The following is an 18,448-nucleotide window of genomic DNA, read 5'->3' on the forward strand; positions in this document are numbered from 1 at the left end:
TCCTTCCTGAGGGAGAAAAGAGCCCTGGCTGCAGTTCCTATGACTTTGGCAGTACATCTGGTTGGTCCAAGAGCTGCTGAGAGAGAGGGGTTCAGCCCATGAGCACCGTGGGGATGATCTAGCTTGCAGTGCTCAGCCTCTGGATGTACTCCATTTGTGCATGGGGGGTGTTGCAGCGAGGTAAGGCCAGGCTCAGCATCCCATCCAGCCTGGCCTTGCCATCCCCGTGCCCATAATGCTGTGGCTTCTCTTGGGGGCTTGGCTCAAGCAGCCTCTTTGTAAGTGGGGAAAAATGAGTGGTCCTGTCCCACTGACTTCATGGCACTGCCCCAGGCCTGTGGTGATGCTCCTCCAGTAGGGTTTCCAACGTGGGAACCATGGGAACCCCCAGGTCGCTGTTTACCAAAACCTGGTGGTTTCTACAGCCTGTGTCATAGAATCACAGAGTGGTTTGACTTGGAAGGGACCCCCAAAACCAGCTGGTCCCACTGCCTGTAATGCTCAGGGGCACCCACGGCTCCAACAGTGCTCAGAGCTCTCCAGCCTGATCCTGGGTGTCTGCAGGGGGAGGATACCACCCCCTCTCCGGGTGCATCTCATATGCTTCATTGCATGGCTTACCTTGATGTGCCTGGAGCAGTGAAATGCAGTTCTTATCTCATGACAGTGGTAAACGATGTCTGGTGAGAAAGCATTGGGTTTGGCTTTGAGGGCTGAGTTGGCACAGCTCTGCAAGGCAGAGCCAAACCCTACTGAGGTCCACACACCTTTCTCATGGTATGAAAATGAATTGCAGTGGTTGGCCCCTGGGTACGGAGGAGGGCCGTCCTTTATTCATCAGCATAACAAACTCCTTGTGTGCTTGTGGACAGGATACAAAGGAGGCACAAAGGATGCCGAGCCGCTCCACGGTTACCTCTGGCACAGCTGTGAGATGCCCCCATAGCATCTTCCACAGTGCTTGCCCAGGTGATGTGTGCTCAGCCCCAGCACTGCTCCAGCCCGGCAGCAGCATGGGGGGCTGGGGGGGCTGCATGCAAACAGCCCCTTTCACCCGGAGCAGCTCTGAAGCTGCTGCTGTGGCCATGCGTGCTCATCCCTCCCAGGTATTTCTTGAGACGTCTGTATGCTGCAGCCGGTGAGCGTCGCTTGTTCGCTGCGGTCCTTATCCAGGAGCTTTAATCCATGCCCGAAAAGAAGGGAAGATAAGGAGCGAATGATGAATATTGGACGGGGAGCTGCTGGCAGGAGCAGCCAGCACATGGAGGGGGGCTGGGAGGTGATACCGGGGGTGCGTTTCGGGGGTTGTGATGGGGACGGAGCAGCCCTGGAGCTGTGCCCCTCTTTGGAGGTCCCTGGGAGGAACCCCCCCCCCCCGGTGCCAGCCCCAGTTCTGCAGGGCGAGAAGAAGAGGAGGAGGAGGCAGAGGAGGAGGAAGGAAGAGCCCCGTCCGGCTCCAGCTTCCTCCACAAGCCCTGCCTCGGTGCTCGGTGCCCGCCCCCGGCCCTCCCCCGGCTCTCCCCACCGCACGCTCTCCCGCAGCCGCCCGAGCAGAGCCGAGCGGAGCCGCTTCCTCGGGGGGAGCCCCGCGCAACAGTTGCCCCATATCGCGGCTGGGAGAGGGCCCCTTCGGCACCGGGAGGAGGAGAACGAGGACACTCCGGGGGGGAGCGGAGGGACTGCACGGAGCCGCCGCCGCCGCCCCCTCGCAGCGCTGAGCACCGCCGGTACCGGAGCCCCACGGAGCCCCGCTCCCACCGCACCGGAGAGATGGAGCGGAGCGGCGGGGACGTGGGGCGGCTCCGCTCCGCGGGGCTCCGCCGTTCTCTCCTCCGATTACCGGAGAGGAGCAGCCCCGGCGCCGAGCACCCACCGCCCTGCTGAGCTGCGGGGCTGCGAGCCCCGTCCTGAATCCCGAAGCCCCCGTGCACCTTCCCAACTCCTTGTGCGTCCCCTTCTGCCTTCCCCTGAAGCCATTTTTCATCCCCTTTATGTATCCCTCTGGACCCCTTCTGCATCTCCTTAAACCCATTCTTCACCCCCTTTGTGTCTTCCCCTGAACTCTTCCTTGCATCCCGCTAAACCTCTTCTTCACTCCCTTTGTGCATCCCCCCAAAACCCTTGAGCACTCCTCCCACCCCCTACTTCAACCCCTTGTGCACTTCTTAAACCCTATTTGCAACTCCTTTTGCATCATACGCTCCCGTATCCCGGTGTATTCCCAAACCCCCTTCTGCATCCCCTTTCTGCATTCCCTCAAGCCCTTTGTGCACTCCCTCATCCCCCTTCTGCCACCCTTTGCACTCCCGAACCCCTTCTGCAACCCCTTGGTGCACCCCAAGACCCCTTGAGCACACCTCCATCCCCTTCTGCATCTTGCTGAGCACATCCAAGCCTGTTGTGCACCTCCCCTCTCCCTTTTCTGTGCACTCATAACCCCCTTCTGCATTCCTTCTGTGCACCCCCTCCTACCCCACCCTGCGTTTTCCAGCCCCAAGCCCCCACCTTTGCATGCAGCCCCAAGGCTGTGGGGTCAGCGCACCATGGGCACCAAGCAGACCAAGGGCTGTCAGCCGGGCAGCGCCGGGGAGAGCCCCCCAGCCCATCACCGCAAGAAAACATCCCCCAGGGAAAGGGGTGACTTCCTTGCCTCACTGGTGGTGAAATCGGGAGAGAAATTTGGGAAGGGGGCCGGCAGCCTGCCCCCATACCACCGGCGGATCTGCATGATCCAGGACATGCTGGGGCTGGTGAAGCAGGGCAAGCAGGAGGAGGCCACCGAGCTGCTCAGGCACCTGCGACAGGTGAGGATGCACAGGATTCTCCGGGGGGGGGGGGGGGGGGGGGGCTGCCTGCTTGGAGGGGGGAGAAGCCAATTTAAGGTCACCTTCCTGGGTGCGTTTTTCTCCCTCCCTTTGCTGCTCGCTGCTGCTTTGCAGCACAGCCCACTCAAGGAGGTTCCCACCCAACTTTCCAAAAGTTCTCCGGTTTGAAGCAGCTCTGCAGAGCTCAGAGGCAGTCGGAGCCAGCAGCGTTGGAGAATCAGCTCTTTTCTTCCAGGCTCAGTGATGCCAACAGTTGGCAGTTGGCTTTTTTATCGCGTTCTTTTTGATGCGTCGCTCGGTGGAGATTTGCTCGCGTTGGCCGGGGCTGGTGGGAATGGGGAGGGAATTGCTCGGAGCCCAAGACCTTTCCCCTTGCAATTCTGCTCGAGCTGGGCGTTAGCTGAGGAGCAGCACTACAGAGAGTTGATAGGAGCAAACAGAGCAGTGGTGTGCTGCATCCAGCACGTTATACGTAACCATTTCTGCTGATAGAAGGCGATAACAAGACCCAAGTGCTGGGCTCTGGGGCATGCTGGGCTTTGAAAAACTGCACGTTTTGCATGCAAACAGGCAGCAGACTGAGCTGCGTTTCTCTCTGCCTAGCTCCCCAGGGCTCAGCACAACCCGTTCTACCAGCTGGGGAGCACTCCTTGCTGGGCACTGGAAGCAGCTCCTGGCCCCATGGCTCTGCTCTGTGTCAGCCCAACCACGTCAAGCACAGCAGCTCCAGGGTCCCATGAGCTTCTTGTTTTGGTGTTTGTGTTTTGTTTTTGCATTTTTGCACCCCATTTTCTGGTCCTGTTAACTTTTTCACAAGTAGTTCTGGAGGACCTGATTGAGTGGTTGGCAGCCCTACAGCAGAGGGTTGGAGCCAGCTGGTATTTAAGGTCCCTTCCAACCCAAAGCCATTCTATTCAACTTCTATTCCATGTGTCAGTGAGGACACGTCTCTGACCCCATCACCTGCCCCACCCTGAGTGACATTTCCATTCACCGAATCCCAGTGGTATCCATGACTTAATGCCAGCCTTGGAGCAGCCCAGCTGAGAAACCCACATGGTTTCTGCTCATTTTGTGGCCCTTATGGGAATGGCTCTGAACCTCTCTGCTGGTTTGGGATGTGTGTGCCCTCACCCCAGTTGACAGCAGCTCCATGCCCAAAAGTTCCACCACCTCATACATGCCAAAGCTTCTTCCTTGTAGGATGGTGCTAATTTTAGAGGGTGTTTGTATCACACCTGCTTCCACCCACAAAAACATAATCTGTGTGCCTCTGAAATAGCATGATGTACTCCTGTATCTCTCTGCTTCAGGTCCAGCTTTTTCCCATTGTCTGCCTAGGGAAAAAAGGGGTCTCCAGCTAGAAATCCATTGAAAAATGGAAGTGAGGAACCTGTTACAGTCAGATCAGTCTTTGTGCACGAGCAGCTCTGAAGAGCTCCCACTGATAAAATAGATCTTAGAGTGACAAAATAGGGAACGCTCTGTCCTAGATACTATAATAGAGCCGAAGCACATTGTAATGAGGCAGCGTTATTCCTCGCCTCCAGGTAGCGGCTGTGGGATGCCCCTGCCAAGCAGATCCCGGTGCCGTGGGCTGTGTCGGGCTGCCTCTGCCTGTGGGGATGATGTTGGTGGTGAAATTGGGGACTTTCCAGCAAACCGAGTGACTTAGTGCTCTCAGTTGCATTGAGGCTGTTGTTTTAGGTCACTGGGAGTCTTCCCAGTTGACTTCACCAAGCTTTGAGGTGAGCTCAGCCTGCTAAAGAGGGGGCAGGCGGCAGCATCCCTAGCATCTGGAGGTGCTCCACCCTTGGGTTGAGTGAGATGGGCGTGCTGGCAGGCAGCAGATTTTTGGTTTTCTCTCACCCAACTCTTTGCCCCAAAGAAGATGCCTGTGGAGACCCCTCCTGCCTGCCAGCCCCCCAAAAGTTGGGTTCAACCATCAGGAAAAGAGCAGGGCGATGAAACCCTGCTTATGGTCACCTTGCCCACAGCAGAAGTTTTAGAACAACACGATCTTTGGTGTCCTTCCAACCCAAGCCATTCTATGTTCCTTTTGCTCGGTCTGATATGTTGATCATTCCTTCTCTGGAGATCTCCCTCATTATTTCCTCTGCACTGGTAATGCTGTCATCTCCTTGGAGCCTGCAGGTTTAATCCAACCCCAAGCTGCAGTATTTCCTCCCCAAAAAGCACTGTCCTCTTCCCTGTTTTGATGATATGTGTTTTCTTGCAAGCCCTCCTCCTGTGCTGCACTTAGTTTGCTTTTGGCAGTTGAATGCTTCTAGGGAGAAGTGGAAATCCTTCTACTAGATCTAGTTTCTCTGCTGCATGGCACCTTCCTAGCTTTACCTATTTCCATTCTTTACTCAATAGGGTTGTGAAGCCCTGTCACTGCTGCCCAGCGCAGTGGGTGCCCCATCCCTGGCAGTGCCCAAGGCCATGGATGAGGCCCTGAGCAGACTGAGCTGATGGAGGGCAACCAGCCCAAGGTTGTACAGAACAGATTGGGTTTTGAGGTCCCTTTCAACCTCATTCATTCTATGAGCTTCTCTGGTTTCCCATAGGGAGTTGCCACAGGGAGATGGTGAAATCTGTGTTAGCGGAGGTGTCAGCACCTGGGAAAACCTTGGATCCACTCTCAGACCCATCACTCTAACCCCAACAGCTCACGCAGGTGGGAGAATTGTGCTGGTGGTTTGCTGTGCCCATCACCCATTGTGGGAAATGATGGGCTTTTGTGTTACACAGAGCGTCGCTTTGTGCTTTTTCTCTTTTTCGAAGCTCTCTTGGGTTTCGGTGGTTAAAGCAGCCAAGCACTGTCAGTATATTAAATTCTGGGAGTGTCTCTCCTGCTGGGGAGAGGATTTGTAAAACAAAGCATGTTTTCCTCCTCTCGGCTGCCAAACGGATCGTTTTCCCAAGCAAAGTGGTGAGCACTTCCCAGCACATTACGTCTCACTCGAGGAATTTGCCATTGGTTTTGGCTCTGCACGCTGCTCTCACCAGAGCTCAGCCATCACCTGTGTGGGGCACAGTGGGGCTGGGAGTGAAATAAAAGGAAAGAACAGGGTAAAGCATTCCCATAAAGCATCAGGAGGGAGAAGATGAGTGCAAGCTTAACTGCAAGGTCTGAGGTGTGGCAAAGCTTCGTGAGTTGTGAGGTGGCTTTGGTTGTGGGTTGTAAAGGGGATGGGGAGAGGGATCGGAGACCCTTAAAGCTTTGATCTAGAGGAATGAGGTGGGGGTAAACGTGGCCTGGTGCCCACTGAACCCTTCCTCTGCCCTGGTGCTTTGGGTCTCAGCATGGTTTGGTGCTCTGGGGGAAGGCAGTGACATAGGGGTTGGGGTTAGCAGCCTTCCTCAGAGGGCACGGGTGATTTCAGAGCTCTGTTTGAGCTGTGTGTTTACTGCTGGTTGTTCTGAGTAGTGTTTTTCTACTTAATTAGTCCCTCCCAATCTGTTTTTTGGTCGCATTTCAGAGCTCTGCTCTTGGCTGGCAGAGGGAGGCTGGCAGAAAAGCGCATTGGGATTGCTTGTGGTGGGTCGGATTGTTCCCAGGTTATTTCCTTCCCCAATTGCCTCTTAGGGGAGGCAGATACTATTGCATGGTAGAGCTGTGAGTGATGAACTGGCCATGACCGTTAGGTGCTGGCAGAATGAAGGGATTGATTTTCAGTGCCTCCTCTTCTAAGATTCAAACCAGCTGCCTTAGAGATGCCCTTCTTTTTCACCAGCCTTGAAGCATGACTTCAGCCCCACAGTTGCCACAGTCAGTTGAATATCCCCACTTAGATGTGCCATGCCTACCCATGTCCCCATATGCCAGCCCTGGGGACCATTCATCCTGCAGCTCCTGGGATGCTGTCAGACCCCAGCAGCATCACTTCTGTCCCAGGAGCTCTGAGCACTGGGGCCAGGAGGAGGAAGTTGGTGGCACTGGACTGGGAACCCTGTCGCCAATGGCTGTGACACAGAGAGGTGGAAATTGGGCAACAGAACCTGAGAGGCCCCAGAGCTCCACACTGCTGCTTGATTTCCTCTAGTCCCAGCTGCTGACGAAACCAGTGCTCCCTGCAGTTATTTTTAACCCTTAGGCTGCTGGACAGCAGATGATGACAGCTCTGGTCTCCTCGCCGTGCTCTGCTGCAAGCTGCTCTCTTGCACTGTCCTTTCTCCTCTCCTTACTTCCCATTGTGGTTCCTTCTGTTTTCTTCCCTTTCCCCATGGGATGTGCAGGTGGATGCACCCCACAGTCTGCGTGGCATCTGAGCAACCCAGGTTTAATTAAAGCCCTGAGAGGGGGCTCCTGCTGCTTGTTCTAAGAAAAATGTGAGATTCTGAGAGGGTTTGAAACACAGAAATGGGATTTGACCTGACAAAATCTCAAGGTATGATGGATATTTAAGGCTACTCTGACTGTAGCTTATCATCATAAAACCATTCAGGTTGGAAATGACCTCTCAGATCCCCATGTCCAGTCCCACATGCCTTCAGTGCCACATCTCTGTGTTTCTTGAACACCTCCAGGGGTGGTGACCCCACCATTTCCCTGGGCAACCTCTCTTCAACTGCTTGTTTGAAACATGTGGTTTAGAGTAAATGGCATTTTCACTCAACAATATCTATAAAAATGCATATATGTATGTATGGGTACAAGCTTCCTAGTTCTGAGTGGTGCAAATTGAAATGCTCAGGGGTCCTTTTGGGAAATCGGGAGGCTTTGAGAGTACCCTACAAAAAATGAGGTTAACCTGCTGGAGCTGTCACCCTCACCATTGCCTTCCCAATCAGCATGCCTTTTATCTCAGACTGTTTTCAGAGAAACCCTCACCTTAACCAACAAAATCACTGCCTTGTTATGGGGGTCATTACCAACCTGTGTAATGAGAATAACAGCCTGCCTGCCTGGCAAATTGAGCAGAGGGCTGCGTTAGTACAGCCTGTCCATGCAGGAGAGCTTTGGAGAGGAATTAAGAGCATTCAGCACGGCTTATTGCAGGTGTTGTGCTGTGCCTGCTGCTGTTGCCTTCTCTTCTCTCGACTGCAGGGAGCTGGGATGTGCTTTCCATCCTCTCTTCAGTGATGTTTATAATCTAAATGCAGAGTGCTCTTCAGTATCTTCAGTACCTGGAGCAGAGCATCTCCAGGCTGGATAATTCAAGCAGGTTGCAGATTTTGCTCATGGCATAGAGCTCGTGTTGCAGTGGGTTTGGAAAAGACCCTGACCCAGCACTTGGATGAATGTCCGTGGGTGTTCTGCTCCTGCCTGGCAGCAGCTCTGCTGGGCTGTGAGATCACAGAATCATTAAGGCTGGAGAAGACCACTAAGATGATCCAGCCCAACCCTTACCCACTAATCATGTCCCTCAGTGCCATGAGTGACTGAGACTAACGTGATGTCTGCTGCCAGGCTGCCTTGTGCTGTAGGATGACAGGCTGCCCTGGGTTTTAGGATCCATCTAAACATCCTGGGTGCATCGACCTGAGACTGTTGCAGTGTCAATGCAATACCCAGCACTGTGATTCCCTGTTCCTATGCAGGCAGTGACTGCTTTCATTGCAGTGTCCTGGTACGTGGCACTGCTTGCTTGGTGGCTGGCTGTTTTCCCTCCCACCCTGTAGCTGCAGAGGGAATTCGGGGCAGCCCAGCTGCACCCACGCACCCTCCCCCACTCAGCAGACAGCAGCAGCTTGGCTGAGATTAATGCCCTGAAAAGTGGTGAGGAATCTCTGTGTGCGTTGCTGTCATCTCGTTCCCATCAGCTGCTGTTCTCCACAAACACAAAGAAAATAAATAAGCAAAACTCCTCTCCTGCAAGCCGCCTTCTTTTTCTTCTTTTTTTTTTTTTAATCCCTTTTGGTGTTTCTGCACTGTGTAAATCAAATGCATTCACAAGGAGGACTCCGTGTTTGCTTGCACCTCCCTGCAGCAATGGTGCTGGAGCAAAACTATGGAAACCTGCATTGACCCCAAAGGGATTAAGCACTGCTCCTGCAGTCCCAGGGCATTTTGCAGTCCCCAATTTCAGGGGAGCAATAACACCTCACTGTTGGGCTTGCAGCCCTCTGGAAGATTTTTCCACCCCCAACAGCTTGTCACCCTTCTTATTTACATTTACAGCATCCTAAAAAACGCTGCAACAACTTCTGTGTCATTGGACATGAGGATTAAAATGCCATTTATATGACATGAGCGCTCTTACTAGCGACCAAAACCTCACCTCCAGCCTCTGGACAATGGTTGCACTGTGAGGGCTTTTATCCCTGTGCTTTGCTCCTGCATTCCTGAAGCAAAGAGCCGCTGCTGTGCCACGTGCCTGCGTGCCAAAGGCACTGAGTGCAGATTTCCATGTGCTCACTGGGGACAACAGCAATGGGGACAGCGTTGCTGGGGACCTGCTTGGAGCCTGACCTCTGGCTGGGTGGTGGTGGGATCATTAAGGTTGTAAAAGACCTCTATGATCACCAAGTCCAACCATCAGCTCATCGCCACCATCTCCACTAACCGCGGCCCTAAATAGGGCTGGATCAGCTTTCACATCCCTCCCAACCCAACCATTTTATGATCCCCTGGTGGCGATTACTCACGTCTCAGCATGGACCTAATGCTGAGGTCACTTCCCATTTACCTTTGGCTGTTCATGGCCAATGGAGACGTTTCAGCCCAGGGTCACGGCCGTCTCGGTGGGAGCAGTGAGGGAAGGCTCAGCTGGCTCTGGGGCCGTGCAATGAGCTCATCCTGGCTCTGCTCCTGCTCAGCTCGTTGTCTTGCATCAAGTTTCAGCGCTTATTCAGCCCTGCTGTTGTATCTGGAAAGCACTGTGAAGAAGTTGATCCCGTGTCCTGAAGGCTTCTCGGGTTCTTCTTCCTCTTGTTGTTAACTTGAGGAAAAGCTGGCAGTCAGAACTGTTAGTGTTGGCTATTTCGGAGTTGGAAACTAAATGTTCCCAGCTTGTACCGCTGGGGATGTGGTGGGAGTTGGGAGCTGAAGGCTTTGTTCTAGCACCTGTGGTAATACCCCTCAGCCACAGCATCTCGTCGGGTCTGGTTGGGTTTCCCAGGATGGCTCATCCACCCACAGGGCAGGATGGGATCAGGTTCTCCTTTACTGACAGCACTTCTACTCCTGGCATGGTGTGAAGATATGGGGGAAGAAGAAAAGAGCCCAGGGCATGGAGGCTGAGAGCTTTGCCTTCCCAATGGGATGTGTATGCAGAGTCTGTCCTTCTGGTCCTCTTCTTGAACCCAAGCAATGATGATTGGGTGGAAGGGAATTTGCAACAGAGCTGCAAGGATCAAAAGCCTGTGCTGAAACTGACAAAGCAGAAATATTCACTCGTTTTTTTTAATCAGGGGAAACTGACATTTCTTAGTGCCCTTCCAAGGTTACAGCAGCTCCTACCCCATGGGAAGGACCCGGTGGCTTCACATGGAGGTTTGGGGAGGAGGAATGAGCAACGCAAGAAATGCGTGTAAAGGGGAAATCATGCAGTGCTGTGGTCCTTTTAGGCAGAACCAACAGACTGCAGAGATAAACCACAGGAGAGGAGCCCCAGGGCCGGGTGCTGTCATGCTGAGCTGGGAAAAGTGAAATGTATATTAATATATTGTTAATTTTCCATTGGCCGTGGGTGGAGTGAAAACAAAGCACTGGATCGCTACCAATACTGAGTGATCTGGGAAGCCTCTTCTTGTCGTTCCCATGAAGACAGGATGGCACATGACATATATTTTTTAGGTGGTGACATTAGGAGTGCCAGCCCTGCATGTGAAATAATGACCTCCCTGGTTGTCCTCTCTGCACTGCAACTGCTCCATGCTCGTGTTTATCGGGGTTTACAGCTGGGAAGTTCAACCTGACCACATCCTGCTGAGCTCCTTAGGTGGCCTGGGCTGAGCTCGAGAGTGTCTGCATATGAACACCCAGCAGTACAGTTACTCTGATTGTTATGTGAAGCTAGATTATTCTGCCATACAAGGGTGTTACACAGTAATGCACTGTTGCTTTGAATCTCTTTACAAGAATCTGCTTTATTAATGGACTTTGTCCATGCTTGAGATTAACTACAATGCTGGATTTGCAAATGAAAGGACTGAAATTCATACTGTCCATATTAATTACATGTGCTCCTCCTGCCTCCTTGGAAAGCCATTAGAAGCTGTGAAAACTGTTTATTCCATTCATGTTGCTCTGTCCTGATCAAGAAAATGAGTCAGTGCTGTGGGATTTACCTGTTTTGCTCCACTGCTGTTCTACCCAATGGGAAGAACATTGGGTTGAATGTTCAGAACTCAGGGAGCTCTGGTCTCAATTCCAGGTCCCTCTCTCTGAGCATTGCTTTCATTAACTTCCCTTGGAGAGCCTTCTCTGGGCATGAGCCGTGCTGAGAAATCAGCAGTGCTCACTTTCACTAGAGCCTGTATCAATAGGATTGATAAGTAACCTGCTCGTGCACTGAGTTGCACTAGATGATCTCCAGAGTTCCCTTCCAACCCCCACAATTCTGGGATTCTGAGAAGATTTTGGGGGTTTGTTTTAGCACTTGTCTGCTTTGCAGGATCCCAGAGCAATTATCAAAGCATTTGTATAGACTTCCACCACTGAAATTTGGTCCCTTTGAAGTACAGCTTACATTTATTGAACGGTAACAATACGTCCCTCTGTAGCTAATGCAATAATAATCAACCCAGAGCTTGGAAGTGAAACCAGGTTTTAGATAGCTGTTATTGGATTGCAAACCCCTATTATATGTGCAGGAAGGGATTGATTTCTTCTGGGCACTAGAGAAGGTCCAGGAGGCCCCAGTGATATGGTAATCTTGATGCTGTAGGTTCAGTGCAAGGTGCATGGGTTTTTGGGCACAATGTGGGGACCATGCAGGCCTGGTGAGGTTGGCTTTACTTCAGGCTGATCCAAACCTCAGCTCTGGGAAATTCAGCTTCTCCTAGCATCTTCCTTAAGGTCCCAGCTGGGCAACCCTTACAGCAGCTGTGCAACATCTGGCCCAGCTGTGGTCCATCTGTCCTGGTATCTGTCCATCTGCTGCCATGCAGGGTGTCCCACAGCCAGGTCCTGCTCCTCCCTCATCTCCTTCCCCTGACACCGATTCCCCAGAATTCCTGGGACCTTAATTACCATGCAGATTTTTGTCCCTTTCCCGTGGTCAGAGGAAACTGGCTGACATTTGGGCTTCCCTAGGGAAGGACGAAGAGGTGGAAGGATGGACAGACAGCAGTCACTCATCCTGGCTGCGTGATGGATGCATTACTGAGCTTGGACAGCTCTCATTGGTCATAGCATGTGCTGTAATTTCCAATGGGGAAGGCATGCGATGCTGAATGCCACTCTGTGGGGAACAGCTTGCTGTGATTCTGCACTGGGGAAGTTACAGAGAGAGTGATTCCTCCCCATCTGACATGTTTGTCTTCTCTCTTCCCCTTTTCTGTAAATGCTTATTACAAAGATGTATGAGCGTTCAGTGCATATGAAGACAACAACTGCATACATAAATGAAAGTCTTGAGCACCTGTAAGGCATCTTTTGTCCCCTCTCAAACACAGGAGATGTTTGAGCTCCAGATTACCTCCAGCAAAACACTGGGGACCTAATGGAACCCAAAAATCTCACTGGTACTGGTGAATGGCCAGCTGCAAAACAGCTGGGGCTGCTCTTGAATGGAAGAGCTGAGAGTTGAGCTGTGTGTTTCCTGGGCTGGAATACAAAGGTGAATGCAGCACGAGTGGGATTTTCCTGCTCTGGTTGCCTGAACTGTCTCAGATAAGCTAATTAGAGGGGCTTTTCTTGGCAGCTAACTGATAGAGACAGCCACATCCATGGGCTGACTCAGCCCAGCTGCTTGGAACAGCGTGAATCATCGGCTTAACACGAGCTGGCAGCAGACTGGGGTGATGTGACGCGGTTGCATCCTCACCTGGCAGGAGATGAGATGCATCTCGTCCTCTAGTGCTGTTTCCCAGCTGAAATCTCAGAGCTCTTTGTCAGGGAGGAGAAGTCTGGTCTTGCATGGGGTCAGCCACTGCCCTGTGTTATGGCTCTAAGTTATTTGGAGTTGCCTTCCCTGAGTGATGTTTCTAACCTTTTGAAAACTGGGGTCCCACTGTACACCAAGATGGGATGGGCAAGCGAGGCTATCCATCCTCATTAAATATCCACAGGCACTTATTAGAGTTGATCTGCCAGGCAAATGTTTACTTCCTTCCTTAAACACTGACTCTTCTCTAAATGTACCCTCACTTGAGGTTGGATGAGCAATCATTGGTTCCCAACCAACATTTGCTCTCCTAAGCAGAAGATATCCCTTTACTTAAACTCCAGTTTTGCACCAGTCCTGTGGGTTACAGATTTGCAGCACCCTTCTCTATGGGAACGGTTATGGGGTGGATGGGGTTGACACAGGTGCTGGACCCTGTTCATTCTCCCCCTACAAATCAGCCCCACAGCCTTGGTTCAGTCCTCACTCAGTGTGACCCATCTCCTATGCCCATATCCAACCCAGCCTCACTGATGCCCAACTCTTGCAGTCCTTTCCCCCAGATGAGTTGCTGAGGACGATGGATTGCACGCAGCATTAATCCTTCCCTTCCTCCACGCTCACTGTTTGTTTATAATACAACCTCTCTGCTCAGCAATTCATTACGCTCATGGTGGAGATAAGGCCCAGTGTTGGAAGGGGTGCTTGCCAAAATAGCAGCTCTGGGGCTATTTATGAGCAGCAGTGATAGCAGGAGCTCTGGGCACTGTTTTGCACAGTAACCTCATTTGGGCACCCGCTAACTGCATTCCCTTTGAGTTAATAAAGGCAGCAACTGAGCAGCACGCTTTATCGCACGACTTCTCGCATGGACCAGCTGAGTTTTCCTCTAATTGTGATTCAATTTGCAGTGATCGATGGTTTAATAAGAGAAAAACATGCTTGGTTTCTAGCGCTTATGGCTGCTGGTGGCTCAGGGAGCATCCCACAATGCCAAGTTGTGGAGCTGTGAGAGCTGAGTGCTGTGCTGCAGTTCCTGGCAGGCAACAGGAGAGGAACAGCAAGTCGTTGTGCCCAGCGATAGGGAAAGATAAATGTGGGTTATGTCTCCCAAATGCCTTGTTTGCATTTATTTTCCCTTTTTCACAGGGAAATTGGCATTGCTCATGTAGTGTTTGCCTGGGGAAGGCAATGGTGAACTCTGAGTTTGGGTTTGGGGCAGCATTTTGAGCTCTTTCTTGGTGGTTGCTTGCAAAAGCAGGGAGTCAGGTCTGCTGGATTTCTGAAAGAACCAGGTTCAATGGTGCCTTTTGTCGCTGTGCCCAGGAATTTTCCTTTGCTGGATGCTTTGCAAGGAGGCATTCTTTCTTCCTGCTTCATTTACAAGTTAAATTCCTTCTTTCTTCACAGTCTTTTACTATTATTTCTTTTATTATTTGTTTAATTAACATATTTGGAAATCTACTAGGTTCACATTGCAGAGAGTGGGTTGTGATCCCGTACTGTGAGCCCAGCTGGCGAACCACTCCCAGGGACCAAAGGGAGCTTGACTTTACTCTGAGCCTCTTAAAGCTTGAAACAAGTTATAGACTTTTCAGGAAGGGCATGGGTGAGGGCAGGGAGGATGAGCTGAGAAGGGCTTTGCTTTCAGCCATGATCTCGACTTGGCCACCAGCACAGGGCTACTGGTTGTGGGTGGACAAGGCACTGAGATCTCTGGTTCCCTCCTGCCGGGGCTTATGAGGGTACCAGGGATGCAGATACGCCCTCTCCTGCCACAAACCATCCCCAAACCATCTCAGCCCTGTGCAATTCTTTGGGCGTATGCTAGAAAAACACCCCTCCAGCCAAATCCCAGATAGCTGTAGTCTCATTGGATCCCAAATATCACCGTTTTTCACCCATGTGCCCTTCCAACTTGAAAGCTGCTCTTGCTGTCCAGGTAAGGATCCTCTGGGGAAAGAAGCATGCTGTAAAAGCCCCTGTGATTGGGGCCAGATGCTGGGCGTGTTCTCCCAAGTTCACGATTTGCGATTTGCTGCTGACAGCACGAGCTGGTGCTGAGTTATTAAATTGCAGATGAGCTCATCGCTTGGCCTCGGACAAGTTTCAGCCTTGAGTGGCTTTAAAATATTACATGTGGTGGGAAGAGACAGTGCTGGTGTGGCAGAGAGATTTAGGGAGCAGCTGAGAAAGACATCTGCACATAAGGAATGCGTATGGGGAGGGAGGAGGGGAAGCTCCAAGTGAAAGATGTGAGATCTCCCTGGAGAGAGAAATGCTCAGATTGGTTGGTTCTGTGTTTTAATCTTAGCTAAAAACCATCAGCCTTCTGAGATGCTCAAAAGAAAGTGGTGAGATGCTAAGCCTGGTGTGATCCTGAAAGATCCCAGTGTGTTGAAAGCAGCATGTGCAGGATTACTGCTGTTTAGCCCCCAGATTGTCCCCTATGGTAGCATTGTTTGCACATCCACCTCTGACCTGGTATTTGCTCAGTTGTAGAATCATTGGAGTTGGAAAAGACATCTAAGATCCCCAAGTCTGACCCACATTACTGGGAGGACAGGGGCTGGAAGAGTTGCCTTTGGGTGTCCCTGTGTTCTACTCATCCCACCCTACTGCACTTGTATGGGTAAGGGCTGTATCTATACTGTGAGGCTTCTCGGGGAGCTGTTCAGTTCTTGAGGTGTCAGGAAAAACTTTGTTGTAATGTGAATTCATCCGAGTGCTGTTGAAGCCCCTGATTTTGAAGAGCAAAACACTGTGGAGATAAAATACTTGAAGCAAATGGAATACACTATATATAGCCCTTCCTCTCCTTGTCCCTGTGCACTAATGTCTTTCACAGAATGATGAGTTCTCTGCCAAAATTCCTCAAATTATTATGTCTAAAGATTGAGAATCAGAGAAAATAGCAATGGAGGGGCCCTCAGGAGGTCTGACCCTCCCCAGGGCAGCATCAGCTCCATCTGAACTGTTCCTGACACATCCCTGTCTCCACCCTTCCCCAGTCTGTTCTGGTGCTTCATCACCCCTTAGCTCCTGAGTTTATCCTTCTGCTTTCCTTGCTGCAAGTTTAGACTCATTCCTCCCTCCTTGTGGTTTAATAGGCATGATGAGAATGGGATGGTGATCGGATTTGGTGTTCTTCGAGGTCTTCTCCATCCTCAATGATTCTACGACCATCAGTGCAGGTGAATTTAAGATCTGTGTAGCCATTGGCTTTGGTAGTGTGCCTAATGTTGCTCCTGTACCCTGTCTTTGCAGGATTTAGGAATGGAGTCTACCTCTCTGGATGATGTCCTCTATCGATACGCCAGCTTTCGGAACCTGGTGGATCCAATTACTCATGACCTGATCATCAGCCTCGCTAGGTACATCCACTGCCCCAAGCCGGTAGGTAACACAGCTTTGTCACAGCCCATAGTCGCTGGCTTGGAAAACATAACCATTAGGAGCATAGAGCTTTGCCAAGTGCCAGGCAGAAGGCAGCCTCCTTAATTCATTGCTGATGGATCTTTGGGCAGAGAGGATGTGCTCAGACATTGTGGTTTGATTGCAGGATAGTGGGCTTTCCAGCTACTGTAGTGGCATTAACCTAATGTAAGTCCTTTGGGTCTTGGCATTTGGTTTTGCAAGTTCTCTCTGCTTTCTTTGACTCATTTCTGTGCTACAGAACTTGTCCTGTTGCGCACACTTTCTGCCTTGCAAGGACACCAGATCCTTCCTTGCCTTTGTGCAATATTCATCATGACCCCAAATGACAAAGAGAGTCCTTGGCTGTGCTGCAAGGCCAGGTTTCCAAACAAACCCAGTCTGTGTGCTGCTGGTTGGGCTCTGCTGTGAGCACAACCCCATGCAGATGGGGGCTTTCAAACCTCTTAGCTCCATTTGCTCCCTGGCAGCAATAGCTCAGTATGGGCTTATGGAAATCCCATGCTGGCTCACTTCTCTTCCATGATAAATGCGACTCTGCATCGTGGCTGCTGGCTGTTAGGATAATTAGGGTTTTTCTCTCTCCCTGGGCTTTTCTTTTAAATAAACAATATTGTCAGTGTCTGATCCAGAAAACAGCGTAGGCTTAGGAGTGTTACGAGACGTCTGATTGCTCAGAATGCAATGGATAATGGGGAGAGGGGAGGAGGGAAGACCAGCAGCTGCCAGACGTGATCGCAGGAGACGTGGGTGGCAGCGAATCTGGGAGTTTTATCTCCCATCCTCAATCTCCTACATTTAAATTTGGGAGGATGGCACAGCTCCGCTAAAACGACGTGCAGTGTCCTGGCGATGTGTCATGCATCAAATTGTGTTTGAAAGAAATGGTGTGAGCTGTAGGAAGAGGCAGAGGGATGCTTTCTGCTAAGCATGGAGGAGGAGTTAGTGGTGTCCTGGTGGGATATCTGCATTCCAATAGGTCCTGTAGGGCTGTGGGGGGCAGCTGGGGGGATATAGAGCAAGACCCAGCCCAGCATCAGGACCACCCTGTGCACCACAGATGTCCCAGTGCTCCTCGAGGGGCTGTGTGTCTCTCTGCATGAGCTCATCAGACCCAGAATTTCTGCCAAGAACACACGTGTTGTACTCTGTATCCCATGCACGTGCATTTGTGAGCTGTTTTTGGGGAAGGGACCATCCATAGGACTGACGTGCCCATGTTGTAGGGCAGGTGTCTGAGCTGGACCTGCAGCATTGCTCGTCTGCTCGCTGCTCTTTCATTTCCTGAAAAATTTGTGAGGTTCACTCACTGCTATTCCCTGAGGATGTTTCACTTAATAACCTCCACCTCTATTGAAAAATGGGGAAAACTGATTTTAAACACATTTAAACGGCAACCCATGCAGCACTGGGTCTCTTCTTCTGCATGAGATGCTGCTTGCTGAATGCATGCAATCCTCATCTCCTCCCACTTTCTTTATGTCCCCCAGCAGGCTGTATGCCTTCACCACCTGGGCTATTTTCCAGCCCTTTGACTCCAGACCTCTTGCCATGTTTCTTTGGCAGAGATTTGGCAGCCCCACATGAGGGTGAGGACACACTTGGGGCCAGGAGCCAAAGGCATCCATTTCATCCCCTGGCACAAATATACATACCTATATATAGGAGATATAGGATGTATATCTCCTATATATAGGTATAGGATGAGGCAGCTGTGAATCTGCCCATAGGGAGGTGGGAAGCTTGGATTGATGCAGACCCCAATACTCAGCCTCTATTTATACCACCTTACTTAAAGGTGATCCCTTGGCCTCCCAGCTAAAACAAAAGCTGAATGGGATTTTCCGAGCTCTGAGTAAACACATTCTGCTTTGCATGGCCAGGAAAAGTTGGCCTGGACTCTTCAACGTGGCTGAGCAGCTCCTGCTTCCAGCAATCAAATTCAAACCAGCAGTGAGGGGAAATGCTGAGCCTGGACTGGTGGAGGCTGGAGAGTTCAAACCTGGAAACCCTTTGGGTTTGCTCTTGTAGGGATTGCCATGTGTTCGGAGCACGGGCTGTGCTCTGTGCTTGTGAGGTCCTCGAGGTGCTGGAGCTTGGGTGAGTTTTGCTAGAGGAGCACCAGCCTTCTTCTGGATCCCCTGCAGGTCAAGGGCTGGATTTGTTCAGTCCTCTATTGCAGACGAATAA

The 18,448-nt window shown here is 51.4% G+C and overlaps 2 protein-coding genes and 1 long non-coding RNA gene across 3 annotated transcripts in view; 2 read left to right on the forward strand and 1 right to left on the reverse strand.

The window, feature by feature from the left end:
- LOC136045758 (uncharacterized) overlaps positions 1-18,448 on the reverse strand; it is a 152,821-nt gene that overhangs the window by 93,035 nt on the left and 41,338 nt on the right. The gene's annotated exons all lie outside the window — the stretch shown is intronic.
- Positions 1-18,448, forward strand: part of TPST1 (tyrosylprotein sulfotransferase 1) — a 150,107-nt gene that overhangs the window by 90,083 nt on the left and 41,576 nt on the right. The gene's annotated exons all lie outside the window — the stretch shown is intronic.
- Positions 1,466-18,448, forward strand: part of LRRC75A (leucine rich repeat containing 75A) — a 47,537-nt gene continuing 30,554 nt past the window's right edge. The window contains exons 1-2 of the mRNA XM_065731850.1: positions 1,466-2,804; positions 16,091-16,219. Coding sequence (XP_065587922.1) covers positions 2,544-2,804; positions 16,091-16,219 — 390 coding nt within the window. The 5' untranslated portion in view covers positions 1,466-2,543. The remainder of the gene's footprint in view (positions 2,805-16,090; positions 16,220-18,448) is intronic.

This window comes from Cyrtonyx montezumae, unplaced genomic scaffold, assembly GCF_038088225.1.
Source record: "Cyrtonyx montezumae isolate F1298 unplaced genomic scaffold, pur_monq_1.0 scaffold_15, whole genome shotgun sequence".
NCBI classification, from domain to species: domain Eukaryota; kingdom Metazoa; phylum Chordata; class Aves; order Galliformes; family Odontophoridae; genus Cyrtonyx; species Cyrtonyx montezumae.